Source organism: Ostrea edulis, chromosome 10 (genome assembly GCF_947568905.1).
Source record: "Ostrea edulis chromosome 10, xbOstEdul1.1, whole genome shotgun sequence".
NCBI lineage: Eukaryota > Metazoa > Mollusca > Bivalvia > Ostreida > Ostreidae > Ostrea > Ostrea edulis.
In genome coordinates this window covers 5,602,995-5,625,777 of record NC_079173.1, presented here as the reverse complement: position 1 = coordinate 5,625,777, position 22,783 = coordinate 5,602,995, and the positions used below count along the sequence as shown (strand labels likewise).

At 37.3% G+C, this 22,783-nt stretch overlaps 1 protein-coding gene across 1 annotated transcript in view; it reads right to left on the bottom strand.

The window, feature by feature from the left end:
- Positions 1 to 19,456: 19,456 nt before the first annotated feature.
- LOC130051100 (THAP domain-containing protein 10-like) overlaps positions 19,457 to 22,783 on the bottom strand; it is a 4,503-nt gene continuing 1,176 nt past the window's right edge. Inside the window, exon 2 of the mRNA XM_056152449.1 lies at positions 19,457 to 19,867. Coding sequence (XP_056008424.1) covers positions 19,457 to 19,867 — 411 coding nt within the window. The remainder of the gene's footprint in view (positions 19,868 to 22,783) is intronic.

Genomic DNA, 22,783 nt, shown 5'->3' with positions numbered 1-22,783 from the left:
AAGTATGAAGCAGACGTGGACAAATTGTGTTGTCCTTTATACGAGTGCACGGTGACACATCACATCAAAATACGCCTCAGGAAGAGATTGTCTTCTTCTCATGTAGAAGATTTTAAATAAGTTCTGCATCGTAAGAAGATAAAAAAGGTCTGCTAGTAAAGGAGCATAATTCGTGCTCAAGGGAATTCCAACAGTCTGATAGAAGAATCATCCCCAAAGACTCCGACGATATTGTCAATGAGGAACTATATCATGAAATGTGAAGATAAGGAAGTCATCAATCTCATATTAATCTGAATCCAAAGTGTCATTTGTCGTTTAAAAAAAATATCCTTCACAATTTTTATACGCCCGTCATTAGTATTATGTTATGGCGCTGTCCATGCGTCCGTCCGTCTGGCTATCCGTCCGTCCCGAGTCATGTTTTCCGGACTTTTGTAACAGATGCATGTACGACTTTGAAATTTAATCACAATTTCTCCCTAAATAATTGTAAGTCAGAGTGAGTTTACATTTCAGTTGGATTGACCCGTTCTTGATCTACTTTAGGGCTACAAGTAATTCAAACAGTGTTTCGGACATTTTATATTCAATGGAAATGGTGATACAGATATTGCCCTGGAATTTACACGTAAGCTTCCTGTCAGAAGAATACAAGTTTGCATTTCAGCTGGATTGCCCGTCCGTCCGTGATCTACAATTGTACATTAGGTCTAAAAGTAAGTCAGTTTTCCTAGGTTTTTTTTCATTATAGATATAGATATTGCCCTCAAATGTAGTCACAGACTTCCCTTTGGAGGAATATGAAGTTCATTTTGCATTTTAGCTGGATTGACGCATCCTTGACGTATTTTTGGGCTAAAAATAGGTCAAGCAGTTTACGGGCTTTTTTCATTATAGATACAGATATTGCCCTGAAATAGTCACAGGCTTTCTCTTGGAGGATTACAATTTCGGTTTGTATTTCAGCTGAATTGGTCCGTTGTTGACCTACTTTTCGGCTAAAAAGAGCTCAAACAGTTTTCCGGGCTTTTTTCTTCATTGCGAATACAGATATTGCGCTGAAATATATAATCACAGGCTTCCTCTTGGAGAAATACAAGTTCAGTTTGTATCTCAACTGGACTGGTTTATGCTTGACCTACTTTGGGCTAAAATAGGTTAAAAAGTTTTCCAGGCTTTTTCATTACGAATACAGATATTGCACTGCAATATAGTCACATGCTTCCTCTTGAAGGAATACAAGTTCAGTTTCCATTGCAGCTGGATTTGTCCATCCTTGACCTACTTTTGGGCTAAAAATAGGTCAAACAGTTTCCCGGGCTTTTTTCATTACGAACACAGATATTGCCCTGATATTCAGTCAAATGCTTCCTCTCGGTGGTATAGAAGTGCAATTAGCATTTCAGCTGGATTGGCACACTATGACATACTTTAGCGGTAGAAGTAGGTCAAGCAGTTTCCCAGATTTGTTTGGTATGGTCACAGATATTGCTCTGAAATTTAGCCACAACTTCCCTGAGGTGTCTGTTCATTGTCGTGCTTATATTTTTTCATTGTGTTTTGTGATAAATTACCCATTCCCATCATATGAAGCTACAATGTAATTATTGTTAGCTCTTTTGCATAAAGTTTGCACAATTTAGAGTCCATAAATGGTGGAAAAAATTAATTTCTGCTCTCAAAGTTTCGGTACCCCATTTTCAAACAATATTTTAATCAAGGCATAATGTAGTTGAGAATAAATGGATCTATCAAATTTCTTTTGAACACAAACCGTTCATAAAATGATAATGTGTTACAACACAAACCATTCATAAAATGATCATGTGTTACAACACAAACCATTCATAAAATGAGCATGTGTGACAACACAAACCGTTCATAAAATGATCATGTGTTACAACACAAACCATTCATAAAATGATCATGTGTTACAACACAAACCATTCATAAAATGAGCATGTGTTACAACACAAACCATTCATAAAATGAGCATGTGTGACAACACAAACCGTTCATAAAATGATCATATGTTACAACACAAACCATTCATAAAATGAGCATGTGTGACAACACAAACCGTTCATAAAATGATCATGTGTTACAACACAAACCATTCATAAAATGATCATATGTTACAACACAAACCATTCATAAAATGAGCATGTGTGACAACACAAACCGTTCATAAAATGATCATATGTTACAACACAAACCATTCATAAAATGAGCATGTGTGACAACACAAACCGTTCATAAAATGATCATGTGTGACAATATGCTTTAACACAAACCGTTCATAAAATGAGCATGTGTTACAATAGACTTTAAGTACAAGCATGCATTTATTCAAGGAATTTCTAATTTCACAGGAATGTAATTATTGAATTAACTTGAATGATTTCAACAACCCATTTTGTGTTGCGTTTCGTTGAATCTGACTGTCGGTTATCCCGGGGTTTTTTTTCGTTTGATTTTTTTTTAAAAATCCTTTTGAAATTTGCCTGTTTTCGGAATTTGCCTCAGTACGAGCTCTTTATTTATTCTTTATTCTTGGAGTGATAATCGTTAGTGGAAAAGAGGTCGTCTATATTTTTGCTGGAAACTGCGTAAAGCTTTGCTAAATCTTCTCGAATAAATATTTTTTTCAACATCAAAATCATTACACTCTTCCATTTTAATGTAAGCAGACGTTATTTTGTAGAAGTTGTTCATTTCTAAATACCATGTATATTATATATCACTCACACACTGTGAGTGTGGGAGAATAAATTGTCACTTTTCTTTTGACTTATCGCTCTTTGATTACATATTTCCCCATCTGTAGTCTTTTGGATCAAAACAGACAATTTAATTCAAGAACGGATCACAAGTATATCATAAAATGAAGCTTCGATTTTTTTTATTTAAAGAACCACTTTTTGAAATAAGTCATATTTCTAATGTGATATCTACCTGATATCATTTACATATTCTTTACTGCTATTCTTAGTCAAAATTCTCTCTCACTATTTCCATTGAATATGGACAGCTGGAAAACAAATGCGTTTAGAAATATACTTATTCATGATTTCAAATTTAATAGTTCTACATTCTCAGGAAAAAGCACTAGTTTATCTAGAAATGAAGGTAAATTAGAAAAAAAGGAAATCCTTAAAGCTGTCTTTTTGTCACAAAAATAAATTCAATGAAAATTGTTCTATATTTTATGTTTCAGATATAACACCAGTATTTAATTATTTCAAACACTCTTTAGCCTCAAAACGGGCACCTGAATATGTAATTGTGGTGATTAAGTAATTATTATCTTGCCAGACAATAATTCTCCCATAGATATTTCTTTTTAAAAAAAGCGATTCTCTGACATGAAAGGTGAAGATAACGAACAGTGATCACTCTCTTAAAGGTAAAGGCAACCCAAAAGATTTTTACATGATAAATGATAGGATTAATCATATGATAAAGATTTGTCATACAATTCTGTTGATATATGGCCTAGATAAGCTTCATTTTAATTTGAAAATGTAAAAAATTGAAATTCCCGCGATCTATAGAGGCTGTCATGATGTGTAACTCTTTTGTATTCAAGACCACAAAAGTCAATAATTTTGACGTCACGCCGTCTGTTCCGGTTTTGATGAGATTTTAAGATCATCCACAGGTGCTTGGGTTCAGGACCCCCCTTCCGAATAAGCTACATGAGTTGATTTAATTATTTTTTTCTTGAAAAGATTCCTAATGCATGTCAACAACGTCTTCCATACCCATAAAGTCCAAAATTATCTTCACCTTGCATGCTTACTTTGATTTGTTACCTAGGGAAAATCAAAATAGAGATAACATTCAATTTACATGCAAATAAAAGCTCATGTATAAAAATATTTAAACTTGCAAAATGTTTAGCTATGAAATGACTGATAATTTGGCAACTATTGATTTTTTGGGAGTATTCTATGTAAATATTTAACCTAATTCAGATGTTATGCCATTAAACCTGAATAAAAATGGTCAGGACCAATGAATCAGGGTGTATTTACATGTACATATAGCACCCTAATCTGTCATGACATTCTCTCCCTCTTTTTAAAACATATGCAGAATTGAAATTCGTATTCATGTATGAACAAAATAGATCTATATCTTTCAAAATCAAAAACACTATTTCAAATGCAAGTACTTTCAATAATAAGGATAAGGTGACGGACATACATGTAGCATTAAATGTAATCCTTTAAATTCGTTACATTCCTTTCTTGGCACACTGATTTGACTGCGGATAACTCCGTTTACCTGATCAAGATATGGGGCTCACGGCGGGTGTGACCGGTCAACAGGGGATGCTTACTCCTCCTAGGCACCTGATCCCACCTCTGGTGTATCCAGGGGTCCGTGTTTGCCCAACTATCTATTTTGTATTGCTTGTAGGAGTTACGAGATTGATCACTGTTCGTTATCTTCACCATACATGTGTGTATATCTTAAAAATCCAGTTAATTCAGTAATGATATTGATGATGAATTGGTGATAACCATCGTTTATTCTATATATGATAAAAGGTTTGCTTGAAATACACTGCATTATAAAATCATGTGAACTCAAGGTTGGGGCTTCCAGAATTCCTCGCCTTTTAAAATCAAGATTTCATGTCACAATTTTCGTCTATATTTATTCATTCAGGTCTTATTCGAAAGACCTGCGATTCTCACTCCTAAATACCGAGGTCCCGTGGGGATCCGGGTTAGAATAGCTCCGCAGTATCCCTTGTTGTCGTAAGAAGCGACTAAATGGGACGGTCTTTCGGATGGGACCGCAAAAATTGAGGTCCCGTGTCACACCAGGTGTGGCATGATAAAGATCCTTCCCTGCCCAAAGGCCGTAAGCGCCAAGCATAGGCCTAAATTTTGCAGTCTTTCAGCTGTAATGGTGACGTCTCCTTTTGGGTGAAATATTCTCAATCGGTACGTTAAACATTATACAACCAACCAACCAACCATCTAAATGCCGAGCGTTTGGGGAAGGAGCACATATCCTTATGTCTAGGGTTTGACGCGGGTTTGATGCAAGTGAGGATCGATGACTTCTTCCCTATACAAGAGATTATTTATATCATCTATAGCAAACAACAGATTGTTTAATCATCTGAGGTCAAATAACAACGGCATGTTTTACTGTCAATCTACTGTCAGACACATAATTAATATTAATGTATTTTCATCTAATTCTCTGCATAGGTTGATGCTTTTACGCTAGACAAACACTGGGATTGATGTATCTATTTCAATACGACAAAAGTTCCATTTATTGCGAAATGAATGTGTTGAAATACCCCCCCCCCCTTCAAACACAGGACTGATGCACCATCAAATAATTGTTCAGCACACTTAGAAAGAGATAAAATGTTTTAAGTTCTAAATAATTTTGTTATAATGAGAAATAAAAGGTACAAAAACACATGAAGATAACGGACATTTAAAAAGAAACGTTATCTGTTTAATGTACATCATGTCTAATTAAACAATAGCTGCGAGAAGAGAATATTCAGCTCTCAATTGTAAGCATTAATGACTCTAAACGTCGATGATTGATTCTCAACATTTCTCCTGTAACGAATCGGGATCTGTATTTCGCACAGAATTGTTACAGTGGTAAATGACGCGCGTTTCTACGAAAGCTCATTGAGCTCCTTTTCGTAGCTGAATTTTTTTTTTAATTTCGCGTTATAACGCGAGACTTTTAGGAATAAACGCGTAACTTTCGCGTTATAACGCGAAATGTTCGCGAATTAACGCAAAACTTTCGAGAATTAACGCGAAACCTTTGCGAATAAACGCGTACCTGTCGCGAATAAACATGTAATTTTCGCGAATCAACTCAAAACGTTCGAATAAACGCGTAACATTTATATTATAAAGCGTAGATTTTGCTAATAAACAATAATTTATGGATTGAATGCGCTCAATATCAAAATCAGTAGCATGAAATAATTTGTCCATTACAATGAAGAAAAATAAACTTGTTTAGCTGTACTTTTTAATTTTGTATATGCATATATCTTGATATAATTTGACTGCTTTAAGATCATCTTATTCACGTTTAATTCTGTTGTACATATTTTGTGTTTTTAATTGTCGCATAGGAGAGGTCTTTCTAGACAATAAAATATGTTAAAACCAAAACCAAAGCAAAGCAAATGGCAAAATTATAAAACAGGTAGTTTCAAAGGTTACTGTGAGAATTCTATGGGTTTTTACAAAATATGACAGCCAAGGGACATAACAGGGTGGATCCAGGATTTGTGGTTTGGGGGGAATACAAAACCGGACATAGGGCAAACGTGGAGTAGCCCCAGTCACCTCGTTTGTCATTAAGTTGTGTTGCTTATTTTCCATTGACATCTATCTTCAATAAATTATTAAAATACGAAGTAGAAATGGAAGACGCCATGCTTGCACTTATTTTTAGTTCATTGGTATACATCGTGTCGATAATTCATGAAAATGAGTATGGTTAATAGATAAAACGTCGATATATCTAAGTGACCAGATGAGGCCACAACAGGGGAGTATTTCTTCTACTGTAGCTTATGAAAAATTATGTCTCGTCAGAATGCAAAAAAACAGATCAGCTAAAAAGACACAGTTTATGTCCATGGGAATTCACACAGACTGTTGGAAAAGGAATATGACACGTTCCATGGTATTGTGGGAATGACAATTTCGTATTCATGTGGGAAGTAGGTCGAATGCTGTCTGATATGTTTTATATAAACTATTGAATCCTTCTTTACATACCGATTCCGACTACAGAGTATCCCATATATCTGATCAAGATATAGAATTCACGATGAATGTGGCCGGTCAAAAGGAGACACTTAATCCACCTGTACACATGATCCCACCTGCTGTGTTTGCCTGTCACGTATTTCTTTCATTATTTATGGAATTTATTAGATGATCTTTACTATTAACAACACAAGGTGAAGATAAGGAATAGTGATCAATCTATAAACTTGTTTAAGGAATACAAAATAAAGAGTTGGGCAAACACGGACTCTGGGACATACCAGAGGTGGAATTAGGTGCCTAGGAGGAGTAAGCATCCCTGTCGACCAGTCACACCAATCATGTGGCCTATATCTTAACCAGGTAAACTTTAGTAATCTGTATTCAAAATCAGTGTGCCAAGGACGCCTAACAATCGGTTTGAAAGTCAGACAGCATTTGACCAAATGATAGGTTGTATTGTCAAACTAGATCATATAACGACCATAGCATTTGCGAAATGCTGACTTGAACTAACAATGATAACAAGGAATTTCTTTAGCAGAATGCCATTGATCGTAATTTCGTCTGTCAGAATATCATGGATCGCAAGAGATTTAGTCTAACATTGTAGAAGAAATTCCTCTGTCAGCTTTCAGGCGACAAATTTCAATAAGAAATTGTCTGGTCTAAGCAATAAGCCTACCCCCAGCATGATTTTTTCTGTGGAAAACGCAAATGAAACGCCATGTATACCAAACTGAGATACAATTACACGTGTATTCTTAATTTTGATTTACAATAATTGAATGTTACTAATTGGGATAAATGTTCATATGGATATGCTGAAGCTGCGTTTCGTTTTGATTGCAAAAAAATGTGTAAATTCCAAACACTAGTTTTCATGCCGAACATACGCTCGTAGACTGGGTCATTTCATGAAAAGTCTTCGTGTCGGATTTTCAAATATCCGACCTGGAAGGACAACACAAAGGCTATTTGTGTATAACATTTTTGTGAATCGATCGCTGGATTCACAAACTGAACAAAACTTTAAGCCATACGAGTTTTTACACGTATGACATTATGGGCCTTGATACTTGGAGACGTTGCTATAATAATTTACATGAAATATATGTATTAAGACTTGTATTGTAAAAATAAACATTCTAATTTCTCAATACATAATTTGTATTTATTCTTTCCTGATCTAGCTAATGTCAAACCCTCTCCACGACATAGGGACATCTAGGTTTTTTTATTCTGAACAACAGAATATAATTTATTATTAACTTACGAAATGTACCTTTACCAAGGGTTTTGAATTTCAGAAGAAAAAAATCGATTCATTGTAATCAACAAGCAATTTACATTTTAAACAGTGCATGTGAACCAATTATCTACTGAAAGCAAAATCCATGTGTTTTAACATCCTACAATGTTTAGATACATGGCGGCGTTTTATATACAAACTATTTGGTTTGTTTTCACTATTTACGGTATTTCTTCTTCGTATTACTGATTTTAATTGTGTTTTTTAATGTTTTAAAATGTCACAACGGAATGTAGAGATTCACCAAAATCAAGGAACGGTTTCGTAAAAAAAAAGATTTAGGGATCACGGAAAAATTGATCAGTGTTTACACCTCCTATGCTCCTGATCCCACCCCTGTCTCCAGGGATCAGTGGTTAGTTCTAGGCTCCCGATTCCATCCCTGGTGTCTCCAGGGATCAGTGGTTAGTTATAGGCTCCTGATCCCACCCTTAGTGTATCCAGGGATCAGTGGTTAGTTCTAGGCTCCTGATCCCACCCTTAGTGTCTCCAGGGATCAGTGGTTGCCCTGTTCACGATTTCGTGATGCATTCTTACGACTTTACATCACTGTGCAAATACTGCTACCTCGGAGGAAATCGATATTCGGTATATATTCTGGGTACCAATGACAAAGAATAACATGCCATGTCATTAAATCTAATCATATTTTCCCATCTGGTCGTCATCCATTGATCTCATTGTCTGCTTCCTTTGCGAAGCTCCGTTTGATTTTGACTACGGATAACTTCATTTAGCTGATCCAGTTACAAGTCTCACGGCGGGTGTGACCTTTTGACAGGAGATATGTACTCCTTTTAGGCACTTGATCCCACTTCTGGTGTATCCAGTGCTACGTGTTTACCCAACTCTTAATTTTGTATTCTTTATGGGATTTATGACCGTTTATTATATTCACGTTTTCATGAAGATTGAAAACTAAAAGCATGGGACGATCTTGTTCTGGAGTATGGATCTTTACAAAATACTTATCTATGACAAGTTGTTCCTTTTGATTTGTGCGTCCTAGCGTTTTAATCTCTGCCTTATATATTATCAGTTATATTCATAACATCAGATTATCAGAAATGATAACATAGATGATCAGAATATCAGTTGTAATATAACCGATTAAATCATCATGAGTATTACTTGCAATTTTGACGACCAGATTATTAGTGATATAACTTGTAATCTTAACTACAATATTATCAGTAATATTGCTTGCAATCTAAAGAACTAGCTTATTACTTGGAATCTTAGCAATCAGATTATCAATAATATCTCTTGTAATTTTAACATTCAGTTTATCAAAAACATTTCTTGTACCTTAACGACCATATTATCAATTATAATCTTAACAATAAGATTATCTGTAATATTGATTGTAATCTTAACGATCAGATAATAAGTGTTACCGATTGAAATTATCAGTAATATCAATCGTAATTGAAAGGTCAGATTATGAGTGATATCATTTGAAGCATTTCATGACAAAAAATTATAACAATACTGATTGCAGTGACTTAGTGATTAGATGTTTAGCATCATGTTCGGTTCGAGTTCCACTCGTTCCCTAACTAGCCGCGCCAAACCTAAGACACAGAGATAGGTAATGACGCATTCAATGATGGGACTTTCTGATGAAACGTTAAAAACTCAGATCACGTGACAGATCACGTGACACAGCTATTGCCGTCTCGTTGTGACCATGCGTAAGGTCGTAAATCAAACGAAAAGAAAATACGATATGTATCAATGTGATGTCTAATCTCACTCTATCTTCCAAACAAGCCATTATATGCTTAAAGGGAAACAATATCATTTTTATACAGCCCCTTTTGTCTGTATATTTGTTTTTAATTCTAGTCTATACGTCTTTGTTGAACATGACAACTGAATAGAACGATCTTTTATAAGATATTTTATTCAAATGGAGTAATGTCTTTTTTCCGAAATGCTAATGACTGACAGGAAACAGAGCTAGTAGAGCACCATATTGTGTCAGAGGATGATATACCCTTTATGTACGATGAAATTCGGCAACACTTCAATAAATATGCTGGAAGCAGGGGTAATTAAAGAATCAGACGGTCCACTTTCCTGTGGTGCTATCAGAATAAAATACGGTAGTCTGAGGTATTGTATAGACTACAACATTTCCAATTCTAGGACAAGGAAAGATGTTAATACATGTATACTGAGAGATGTTCATATACTACCCAGATTTGATGTTGTGGATACTTTATCAGATTGTAAATTCATTTCTAAACTTGCTTTGCGTTCAGGATATTGGCAAATTACAATAACTGAATAATACAATCCAAAGACAGCATTTTCTGAAGGAAATGTAAGGTTTTGTGAAACTTAAGTCTTCTAATTATGACTCCAATCACATATGAAGATCAAGTTGTTTGAACATATGGAATTTCAGTAGATCCCGAGAACTTATCAGCAGTGAAGGACTGCGAAACCCCACAGAACATCACAGAATTGCGACAGCTCTTTGGATTCTCGGGTTATTACCGTAAATGTATTTAAAATTATTCTCAAATATTCCAACCTTTAAATTCTTTACTTCAATGTCATAGGGTTTCGGCACCAGCAAACTACAATTTCAACATTTACCACAAACCAGAAATGTTTTACTCTTATATAGGTGCTCTTTCTAGGAAATTTTGTTTATTTTCAAGTTCAGTTTAAGGCATTTGTAAAACAGCCTCTTTAGATATTTTAATTGAGAAACTATATCGCAGAATTTTCTATTGGATGATACCTTAACAGATACAGTTATTGACAGGATGAAAGAATAGAAACAAGACATAACCATAGCCAGAGTCGTGGAGATTTTAGATCAGGGAGAGAATTGTAGGAATGAAATAAAACTAGTTTAGAAATATTCAAGAGAAAGGAAGAAACTTCAAATCATCTATTAGATCGTTTTTAGATGGAGAAAGGGTACTACGTTTTCGTTTTACCAGGGAAGAAAGCTTGAGAGCAAGGTTATCAAAGGTATCAGAGGTAAGATCAGGTACCTAAGAGGGGTAAGCATCCACTGTCGACCGATCACACTAGCCGTTTATTAATGAAATCGAGATATAGGGCCCAGAACGGATATAACCAGTCAACAGGGTGCGTTTACTCCTCTTGGTATGTGTGTCCTACTGTTTATTTTGTCTCTACAGCCCAGTAGCTAAGTACTTCGTTACTAGCTTGAAAATACGGATGTATATTTAATTGCTGTTATAAAATTTAGAAATTCATTTCAAAATTAAGGATTATCTCCCTCATGCATAGCTCTTATCCTTGGACGAATTTGGCTCCACTTGTTTGGCACGCTGTTTTTGGCTATATTTAGATCTAAAACTTCATAGTTATTTCGGATTTCAAACATTTCGGTTGAGCATCGCTGAAGAGACATTATTTGTCGAAATGCGCATCTGGTGCATCAAAATTGGTACCGTATAAGTTTTACATTATGACCCCTGGGTCGAGGCCTCTGCTGGTGGACTGTTAGTCCCCGAGGAACTCTACAGCCCAGTAGCTAAGTACTTCATTACTAGCTTGAAAATACGGATGTATATTTAATTGCTGTTATAAAATTTAGAAATTCATTTCAAAATTAAGGATTATCTCCCTCACGCATAGCTCTTATCCTTGGACGAATTTGGCTCCACTTGTTTGGCACGCTGTTTTTGGCTATATTTAGATCTAAAACTTCATAGTTATTTCGGATTTCAAACATTTCGGTTGAGCATCGCTGAAGAGACATTATTTGTCGAAATGCGCATCTAGTGCATCAAAATTGGTACCGTATAAGTTTTACATATGGAACTTAGTCCCGTGGGGATCCGGGTTAGCGTAGGTCCTCAGTATTGCCTTGATTGTCGTAAGAACCGACTAAATGGGGCGGTTCTTCGGATGAGACCGCAAAAACCGAGACCCCGTGTCACAGCAGATGTGGCAAGATAAATATCCCTCTGCTCAATGGACATAAGTGCCGAGCATAGACCTAAATTTTGTAGCCCTTCACCGGCAATGGTGACGTCTCCATATGTGTGAAATATTCTCGAGAGGGGCGTGAAACAATATTTAATCAATCAATATATGGAACTTACGATATCAGTCACTGTTCGTTATCTTCACTTTTTCATCAATACATCTCATTGGAAGAAAAAAAAATGTTTAAACTTGATTTCCCATCCGTTTCTCTATATAAATGTATGTAAAGACAAACAATTCGTAATTAAAATTGTCCATCATGTCTTTCAATTATCAGATGGTTTAGAACTTACAATATTTCACACCGTTTCTTACAAAATATTTGCAAACAGAACACCAAGCGATGCAATATTGATACAAATAGTGCATATCATAAATATCTTTTCCGTTCTCAAGGCAATTTTGTTATTGCTTCGTCTCTGAATTGTATTAGGATCTGTTGACTCGACATAGGGATTGCGTTTCTTTACTCCTTCTACAGTAGTCTTCAGATGATGTCCACGTATATCAACTTCTCTCTCATACCGATCAGTTTGTGGATCCTGGTGGTAAATGCGAAGCAGAATAGATTGCAATACAACCGTAAGGGCGCTGATAATGACCTGTGTTGAAACATAGATACTGAACCATGAAATGTTTTCGGCGGACAACGGCATTTTTTCACTCAACAGGGTAGCGTACACCGCAAAGGTCAGGAAAATAGCCATAGACATACCAATTTTTTCGCCCGCTGCAATAGGAAGCACGAAGCAGAAAATGTTCATGATAGACAGAATGATGATGGGAAACATTACCGTAAGAATTGCCATCGTAGGTCGTCTTCGTATCCTTATTGTGAAATCCAGAAAGTAATCTTGAGATTGGTTACTTTTACCTGTCATTCCTAGAATGTTCTTTTCCGCAGACACCAGACTCCATTCACCATTGTATACTGTGTGTGATGTAATGAGCGAGGAATAATTTTCATTCATTTCTAAATGGTGTATAGCTGATATTAATGACATAAATTCAAAAGTACAAGTCTGTTCATCAAAGGGATATTTCTGTAAATTGATTTTGCACTGAATGGTACTTTTAACGGTGTTATGCAAGACGACAATCCCCGTGTATTGTATGAAAGCCTCACTTTCTTTTACAGATTCATAAGTCATACACATCTTACCAGCAAGCTCGTTAACACCACAAATAGACGGAACCCATACCTTTTCGGCTGGAACCCGGAGGTATTCAGTCTCATATTCTGATGTATTCCACCGGAGATACTCATCTACCCAACTATACATTATCCAGATAACAGATGAAAATGTCTGCGACTTCTCGTCCACTTTCTCTATGCTGAACAGAGAAATATGCATCCCAAACGGAACATTGGTGGTAATATTCACCACCGGTTTACGATAACGATTATATCCCTTGAAAATCGTGTTTTGTAAAGCAGTTTCCTTGTCCAGATTTCCAATGTTCTGACCATTGGAGAATGGAAGGACAAGAAGAGATATTACACACATACAAAGACTCATCTCACTGGGAAACATTTATACTGACATTATCAGGGATACCAAAGCATGATCTCTCAGTTAATACGGAGTGTTTAGACACAGAAAAATTATTGATGTTTAAATAAAAACCCGAGATACAAAGTGTAGTCCATTAAAATTTTCTCTGTGTGAATAGGAGGAGTTCGCAATTATCGGTCAATAAACACACCGTTCAGATTAAATGTAATACGGATGGGAGAAAATAGAAACCTTTCGAATGACAAAAGTGGTTTTCTCTACATCAAACTTCTCCATTAGTAGATATCGTAGTGTGCTGTAGAATGATTCGTCGCCATCATTAGGAATTAAAGATATCATAGAAGGTGCTCGCTAACCCGTTCTGAATTCACAAATCGATATGAATCTGCGCAATCTTTTCAACTTTGTAGATGAGAACGTTTTCCGGAAAGTGAAAATTCTTCTTCACATTGAGTGTGTTTCACCTATCACAACATGTGAGGTCGAAAGATCCTTTTCTGAATTAAGACGTATCAAGAGTTACATGCGCAGTACTATACAAGAGGACATATTGACTGGGCATGCACTAATGCATCTTTACCATTCATTAGAAATTGACCAAAAGGAAAGTACAATCATTTATCAGACAAGGAAAACGAAGATTATTTCAGTCAAGTCTCTTTACCTAAATAACACTTCTTACCAGAAAACATCAATACACGACAAAAAGGTCGCCCGCGTGGTGCAATGGTTATATAGAGCGTTTCCTTCGAGAGTTGGAAAATAAAGTGTTGAACATTATATCACGGGTTCGATTTTGTGAAAAAGTTCGACCCCCCCCCCCCCATAAGTGAGAAAGTATCCGAGTTTACTTTCGGAAGGTCGGTGGTCTCTTCCCAGGTACATTGTATCTGGGTTCTCTCTTCCACCAATAAAAACTGGGCGCCACCATATAACTGAAAAATTGTTGAGTGTGGCAGAAAACATCAAAACAAACACCCCCCCCCTGGAAAAAATTTCTGGATCCGCGCCTGGGTAGAATACCATAGATATGTACATAATATCTGAGATGCATTTGAAAGCTTGCGTTTCATATTGTAATGCACGACTGTGACGTCATAGTTATATTTGTGTATGCATGGTAACAGACTCTGATGACGTCGATCCACATACGAGGTTCATTTACGGTTACGGGAATAGCCGAGTAGTTACGATTGTGTACACCACTGTACTATTTCAGCTTATCGTTAACAACTGTGACGTCAATCAGATCACGCGCTCGTCCTTCTCCGAAACTGGTCACCTGGGTCACCTCGGTCGATTCCATCTTGGTGTAGGGTACCGGTGTTTATCGGAATCTGCAGAAGTTTGCCGAATGCGTAACTGGTACATGTAAGTAGACTCGGACGTGGATCGGCGCAAGAATTGCATCAAATCGATGTATTTCTTCGCCGGAAACGCACCCGTCACTGGTATTAAACTGATAAAGTAACAGAAATGAATGATGATAGTAACGTAAAAGTTTCGTTACTATCATCCTCACTGTTTTTTAACGACGAATTTTCTGTTCATATGAGCCGTATAAAAGATAAAATAACACCTGCTCGTAATTGTTGCTAGTGTATGATATTTCTTACCTACATATCATTCGCAAATAAACAATACAAATAGATATAATTAGTAAATGTGGTCTTTCCGGAATTTCCTTCCGCCATCTTGGGATGATAGCAACGATCGTTACTATCATCAGTTTAATACCAGTGCCCGTGGATAAGATTAAAAGCCCAGAACTGAATCTCTGTATATGTTATTTAGATTTTCACCACAAATTAAGTCCATTAATGTCTTATTCATTACATTACATAAACATATAAGTGGAGATTTGTAATGGTAGAATACCTTAAATATGTGTGATATGATCTTAGATGCATTTGAAAGCTTGCGTTCCATAGTGTAACGTCATAGTTACATTTATGTACACTAGGGCTGCGTTCAAGATTATAGCGGCTAGCATAGCTGCTAAGCTAGATTTCTAGGTATATTGAACGCGCTGTATGAATTAACGCTACAGAGACCTACGTAGCCCTAGTAACTGATTTTGATGGCGTCGATCTACATCATATGTGCGTTTGCGGTTACGGAAATAGCCGAGTAGTTACGATTGTTGTGACGCTTACCTGACTTTGTCAGTGGACTATAGAAGAATTCCAGTGAATGCACAAGCGTGTACTACTTATACTGTTAAAGTGATATTCAACGGATTTAACAGAAACATGTTGATTTCTATAATCTAAGGTCAGTGGCCGATCGTTGGCTGCAGTTTTCTGTATAAGTTGAAATCTCTGACATGTACAGTATAATATGTATACGGTGTAACCGTTGAGACGAGTGAGGTCCCATGACATCTTAAAGCCGCCTCACACTAGACCGAATTGCATGAAATAAGCCTTGCGATGGCTAGCGAATCAAAGTTTTGAAAAAATCGTTTTCCATGGTAATTGATAGTAAATTATAGCTAGCCTTCGTTTTTCGTTTCGTTGACTTTCTGAACCAACAGTTGCGATTATTCAAATTCGTGCTGGAATTTTGAACATGTTTAAAATTTCCCGACGAATCGAAAAATCGTCTATTATCTGCTTGAATTCGCATCTCTTATTTACTCTGTGATAATCATTCGTTTATCGTTCGTGTGTTATTGTCATGCATCGTCCCTCACCGCACTGTTGCCAAAACGGACCGATATCGAAACAACCCTAAACGAAGCGACACGATGACTAAATATGACATGCGTGTATAAACGAAGACTTACTATGACAAACGTATTTTCGCTTGCCAGCTTCTATGCGAAGGGCAACTAAGACTAACTTTTACTAAATTTGAATAGCGATGCATACACGAACGCAAGACTAAGAGTCACTATAGCAAACTATGGATTGCGAATTGATACGAATACGAGCGAGTTACCAGACGAAAAATTTGGTGCCATCTGAGCCTCTCGGACCTGCCACGCACCACGTTACTCACATATAAAGGCCCATCACCATGATTGTGCTTCATTCATGGCCTAAATTTCAAAAGCACTTCACAGTTTTATATTTCAACTCACATTTTTAAAGATTCTAAAGTGAAATGGAAGATGCAGCCCACCTGAGAGTCCAGTATTTACTGGCAATGGCTCAGAATGAAGTTGTACTCCAGCAGCTGAACCTACACCAATTTATTAGAGGCCGTTTCAGATGGAGACGAGGCTTCAGACGGCGTCGTATCTGGAGAAGGACATGGCTGAACCCTACCAGAAGAAGGGCCTTTGGCATCTTTGATCAGCTGTTGGTTGAGCTCCGAAGAGAAGATCCGTCGACTTTCAGGAAATTTCTCTGCATGCCCCCTGAACTCTACGATGAAATCCTGGAGAGGGTCAGAGGAAGAATCTGGAGGCAGCACACCTGGTTCAGGGAGCCGCTGAACGAAGGTTTCAAGTTGGCAGCTACTCTCCGTCATCTTGTGTCTGGCACCATGTACTCTGACATGCAGTATGGTTGGAGAGTACCTGAAAACACCCTGTCTGTAGTGGTCAGAGAGGTGTGTCAGGCCATATGTGAAGAGTATGCAGATGAAGTCATGACAGCCCCTTCAACCCCTGATGGATGGCGACAACTTTCTGATAGATTCTACTGGCGTTGGAATTTTCCCCACTGCGTGGCTGCTATTGATGGAAAGCATGTGGCCATCAGAAAGCCTCCTCTCTCTGGCTCGTTATATTACAACTACAAGGGCTTCTTCAGTATCATCCTGCTGGCTATAGTGGACAGTGACTACACATTTGTCTGGTGCGATGTTGGTGGTAAGTGTGATACATTCTTTTTATATGTATGACATACTATTTTTATTATCGTGTATGTAAGTATAGAATACCTCGCATCGTGCAGAAGAGTTAAACAAATGACAAATATCCACAAAGACAAAACAATGTACTTAAGGGAACAAAAACTACATGACAACAAAAATCTGGCAGGAGACCATGAGGTGAAATCATGTGTTCGTGACGGGTGAGTATGTGGCACCCGTCATGAAGTTCCTTACCTCAAAATAAAGGGTAATCAGTAGCACTTGTCAAAGATGTCCCATGTCATACTAGTAACAGAGACACCGTAATGACGCAGAAGATCTTGATGACGACCGAGGAACTTGCGTAAGTGTTTTTTTTAGCCTAAAGTCAACAAAACCCTGGGCAAGTAACTTACGTGTCAGCTACTTAGCGCGGCTGCGAAAGTCTTCATATACTGAATACGCTTTTGAGTACCGAATCAGCTGCGACATAAACACGCCATATGCTGGTGATGATGGTATATTGCCACATAGGAATGAAATGTTTACAATCAGGAAGTTGCAATCCTCCCTTTTGTCATACAACTTTGTGCTCGGAGTGGCGCATGGGTGATGTTCGAGAAAAATACCCAAATATGAAGTACAGCATATACTTATATTGTTTTGTCTTTCTGTCATTTCAGGCTATGGGTCAAGTTGTGATGCTCAGATCTACAACGACTCGGAGTTCAAGGAGTTGGTGGAGGATGGATCGATCAACTTTCCAGACCCAGACCCTCTCCCCCATGACAATGTGGACATACCATATTTCCTGGTGGGAGACGATGCCTTCAGCCTGGCCAAGAACATGATGAAACCCTATGGTCAGAGGGGTCTATCCAGGGAGCAGAGGACTGTCCAGGGCTCGTCGTGTCTCTGAGAATGCATTTGGAATTATTAGCAACAGATTCCAGATCTTAGCCTCCAAGATGAACCACTTGCCGTCAACAGCCCGACTCATAGTCAAGACTTGCTGTATCCTGCACAACTTGATGAGGATGCATTACCCAGTAATGAATAATGCCCTGATTGAACATGATGAGATACGAGGCAACCCGGTCCCTGGAGCATGGAGGAGAGGCCGCAATCTTCATGACACCGTCATTGTCACGGGCAACAACAATCAGAACAAGGACGGTAAGATCAGGAACCTACTGAAGCACTGGTGCAATTCTGAAGTAGGAAGTGTTCCATGGCAGGATAGAATGTTCCCCTAGATGTGAAACCAAGTCAAATGCCAGAGACTATGTGGGGAGGGGAAATGGTAAAATAAATTTTTGTCTGTATTTGGAATTTTGTTGTGTTTCAATGTTTATAAGTGTAAACAACTAACACTATAACAATAAAGATTTATATTTTTTTAAAATTATTTTTATTGTACTTAAAGGGATATACAATTATGATGTTATAATGTCAATAAACTGCAGGCAAATTTCAAAATAAAAATAAAAATAAATTCTTGTAGTTACTGCTGAAGACTTTATTAACTATTTGGAAATTACACAATATTTGCTACTTTTAAACTATTAAACAAAATTGGGAATTCAAATTATTGTTTGGGAATTAAGACTTTTTGGACTATTAAACCATTTAGACGTTAAACTATTTGGGACTATAAATATGTCTACTTTAAATAAAACGCAATCTTAAATCTATGATTGGAAACAAAGCATGATATTCAAATTTACCGAACTTTTTAATCAGTTATCAACTTTTTGTACAAAACTCACAATACATTATTATATACAAATGACATCTTGTCATTTAACTTTCAAAATATTAACTTAACGATTCATATTCTAAATTAAAAAGAAAACTGTGCACCGTCTATAATTATAAATTTAAACCATCATCTTTTTATCTGATATATACCGGTACCATTTTACAGAAATAGTTTGGACAATTTTCAAATAGAGATTATAATAAAACATTACTACAATGGCACAAATCACCAGCACACAACCAATCAATATATACTGGTAAGTATGACATACAAACAGTCATTATGATATAGACAGTCACTTGGATGATGATCTACTACGTTCTGTCGCTGAGGCAAATGTCATATTTACTGAGTCAATCAGGGAATTTTCATTCACCTGGGAAGAGTCCATGTTGATGCCTGATGCCACTAAAGCCCTGGTGACAATATTGCTAGAATCAGGTTCTTTATTAGAGCTACTAGGCCGTGACTGAGACTGCTGGGGTTGCGAATGCAGAGGTTGAGACTGTTGAGGCTGAGGGACATAATGCTGCTGTGGCGGGCCTTTGTATTGCTGTTGTTGCTGATCCTGCTGCATACTGGACTGCTGCTGACTGTACTGCATGCCACTGCCACAGGACTGCTGACTTGACTGCATGTCACTGCAATGAGACTTCTTGTGCGTTGGTGATTGCCTCTCATCCTCTTCCTCATCGTCAGTAGAGCTCTGGGCTGAGTTTTACTAAACTTCTTATCTTACGCAAGAAATTCTGACTTAAGAATTTCGTACGTTTTAATTTAAGATACGATGCTTCTGTTTTACTAACATGTTCTTAAGTTTCCATCGTAAACTTAACTTGCGAAATATTCGCAACTTACGATCTGACACTGCGCAATCGCATTTGTTACTTTCGCTTTCAGTATTTCATAATACATGTAAATTCAATATGGATTTACAGCAGTTGATGAGGTCCTCATTGGAGATTTAACAATTTTAAAGCAAATAAAGTTCAAAATAAATAATTACTAAAATGTAAGAATATTTTTGTACAAAAATATATTTGTTATGATTGCATACGAAATATCAAACGTATTCATATTCTTTTTAAAAATACATTTCAAAGTATATGAAAACGAAAATAGATTTTAAACTATTAATTGCAACCGCCGCTTTGACCTAGAGGTAGAGCGCTCGGGGCGAGCATGCGGAAGGTCGGGGTTCGAATACTGGCCACGGCAGACCTAAGTCGTTAAAACAGATAGTGACAGTTCCATCGCCAAACGCTCGGCATCAGGTGTGAATGTCAAGGTTCCTCGGAGATGACCTTATTTTTTAAACGGATGTCCCGTGTCACAGTAGGGTGGCACACTAAAGAACCCTCACTGCTCAATGCCGTAAGCGCCGAGAAAAGGCTTGAATTTGAGGCCCTTCACCGGTCTTGGTGACGTCTCCATATGAGTGAAAAATTCTCGAGAGAGACGTTAAACAAGATACAATCAATCAACAAACTATTGTAAATGACTACATACACTGTACAATACACTGGACCATCCTCTTAATATATATACTTCACATAACAAAATATATGTACATATACATGTACGAAGAGAAAAACTTGCAAATTTTCCGTCTCACCATTTTTCAGCGATATTGAATTTCTCGGTGCATTTACCAACACATGCCCTGTAAAGGGTGTAGAAGATGTACACCAGAAAATGTGCATTTTTGCTCTTGGTTACGGAATGATGTATACTATTCGTGACTATGTGGTCGGTATAGACAAATCAAACGTGTCTTGGTATTTTAAAAATGGAAGTACACATGTATTGGAAATAGACAAAATGAAATATGTGTTCTACCAACTCGGGGGGGGGGGGGGGGGGGGGGGGGGGCATGTAGACCGATATAATTATTCATTTTCATAATTTCAAGCTCGGGGGACGGTCGTTCTGACCCTCGCCTACACATTATTGTTGAATCGGTATATAGGAAAAAAATAGTCGATATCTCTGTTTGATAGCAAGCCCGGCTGTGATAATCCTGAAATTTTATAAATGTAAAATAATCCAAGTGTAACGCTGGAGTATATTTCAAAGAACAAATTAGAACACCATATTGTACAAAATACAATGAATAAATTATATTACAGCATTTGCGTATAATAAAATATAAATAATTTGCTATATGTAGACCTACCATGTTAGGATCCCTCCCCTCATTTTTATAAGGATACACTGAGACTCATTCAAAAAAGACAAGTCAGTAGAATTTGATATACAGAGTTTGTTAGCATGTTTAGTAGCATGGCTCATTTTTGGCGTGCAGACTAAAAATTGGGCCCGGGAGAGGGTCACGTATATATATATATATAATATATGTTATTTTGTATGTGAAATTTACGCAAAATTGACATCGTCACGTTAAAAAAAGACAAACTAACACACACGGACAGAGAGAGAGAGAGAGAGAGAGAGAGAGAGAGACAGGGTCCTTGTCCTGCTTCTTGGCATTGCCCTTGACCTGCTTCTTGGCAGCCTCCTCTCCCTGGAGGGAGGGGGGGGGTCAGGTTGGGGCCACAATAGAGGATCAAATTTTTACATAGAAATATATAGGGAAAATCTTTAAAAATCTTCGTCTCAAGAACCACATCCAGTGGGGATCCAGGTTAGAATAGATCCTCAGTATACCCCTTGCTTGTCGTACGGGGCGACTAAATGGGGCCGTCCTTCGGATGAGACCGCAAAAACCGAGGTCCTGTGTCACAGCACGTGTGGCACAATAAAGATTCCTCCCTGCTCAATGTCCCTAAGCGCCGAGCATAGGCCTAAGTTTTGCAGCCCTTCACCGGGAGTGGTGAGATCTCTGTATGAGTGAAATATTCTCGAGAGGGATGTAAAACAATATTCAATCAATCTCAAGAACCACTGGGTCAGAGGAGCTGAAGTTTATATGAAAGCTTCCTGACATAGTGCAGATTCAAGTTTGTTCAAATCATAGCCCCTGGGGGTGGGTTGGGCCACAATAGGGGATCAAAGTTTTACATAGAAATATATATCGGGGGAAAATCTTTAAAAATCTTCTTCTCATGAACCAATGAGTCAGAAGAGCTGAAATTTATATGAAACTTCCTGACATAGTGCAGATTCACGTATGTTTAAATCATGGCTCCCGGGGATAGATTGGGGCCACAATAGGGGTTCAAAGTTTTACTTGAGAATAAATAGAGAAAATATTTAAAAATCATCTTCTCAAGAACCAATGAGCCAGAAGAGCTGCGATTTACATGAAAGCTTTCTGACATAGTGCAGATTCAAGTTTGTAAAAATCATGGCCTCCAGGGGTAGGTTGGGGCCACAATATGGACTAAGGTTTTACATGCAAATATATATGGAAAGTCTTAAGATATGGGTCAAAGTAACCCAGATGAGCGATGTGGCCCTTGGGCCTATTGTTTGAAATAAGAATAAAAAGAATCATTATTAGTTTGTTGCGTATGTGAGCTAATTAATTACCATGGAAACCGTAATTATTCTCGAACAGTGGTTGATAATTTATGCAGAACAAGTAAACTGAAAGTAAACCTGTATGCGATTTCTTCCCAATAGAACTAACGTATATACCACCAGTGCTGATTTCTTTACA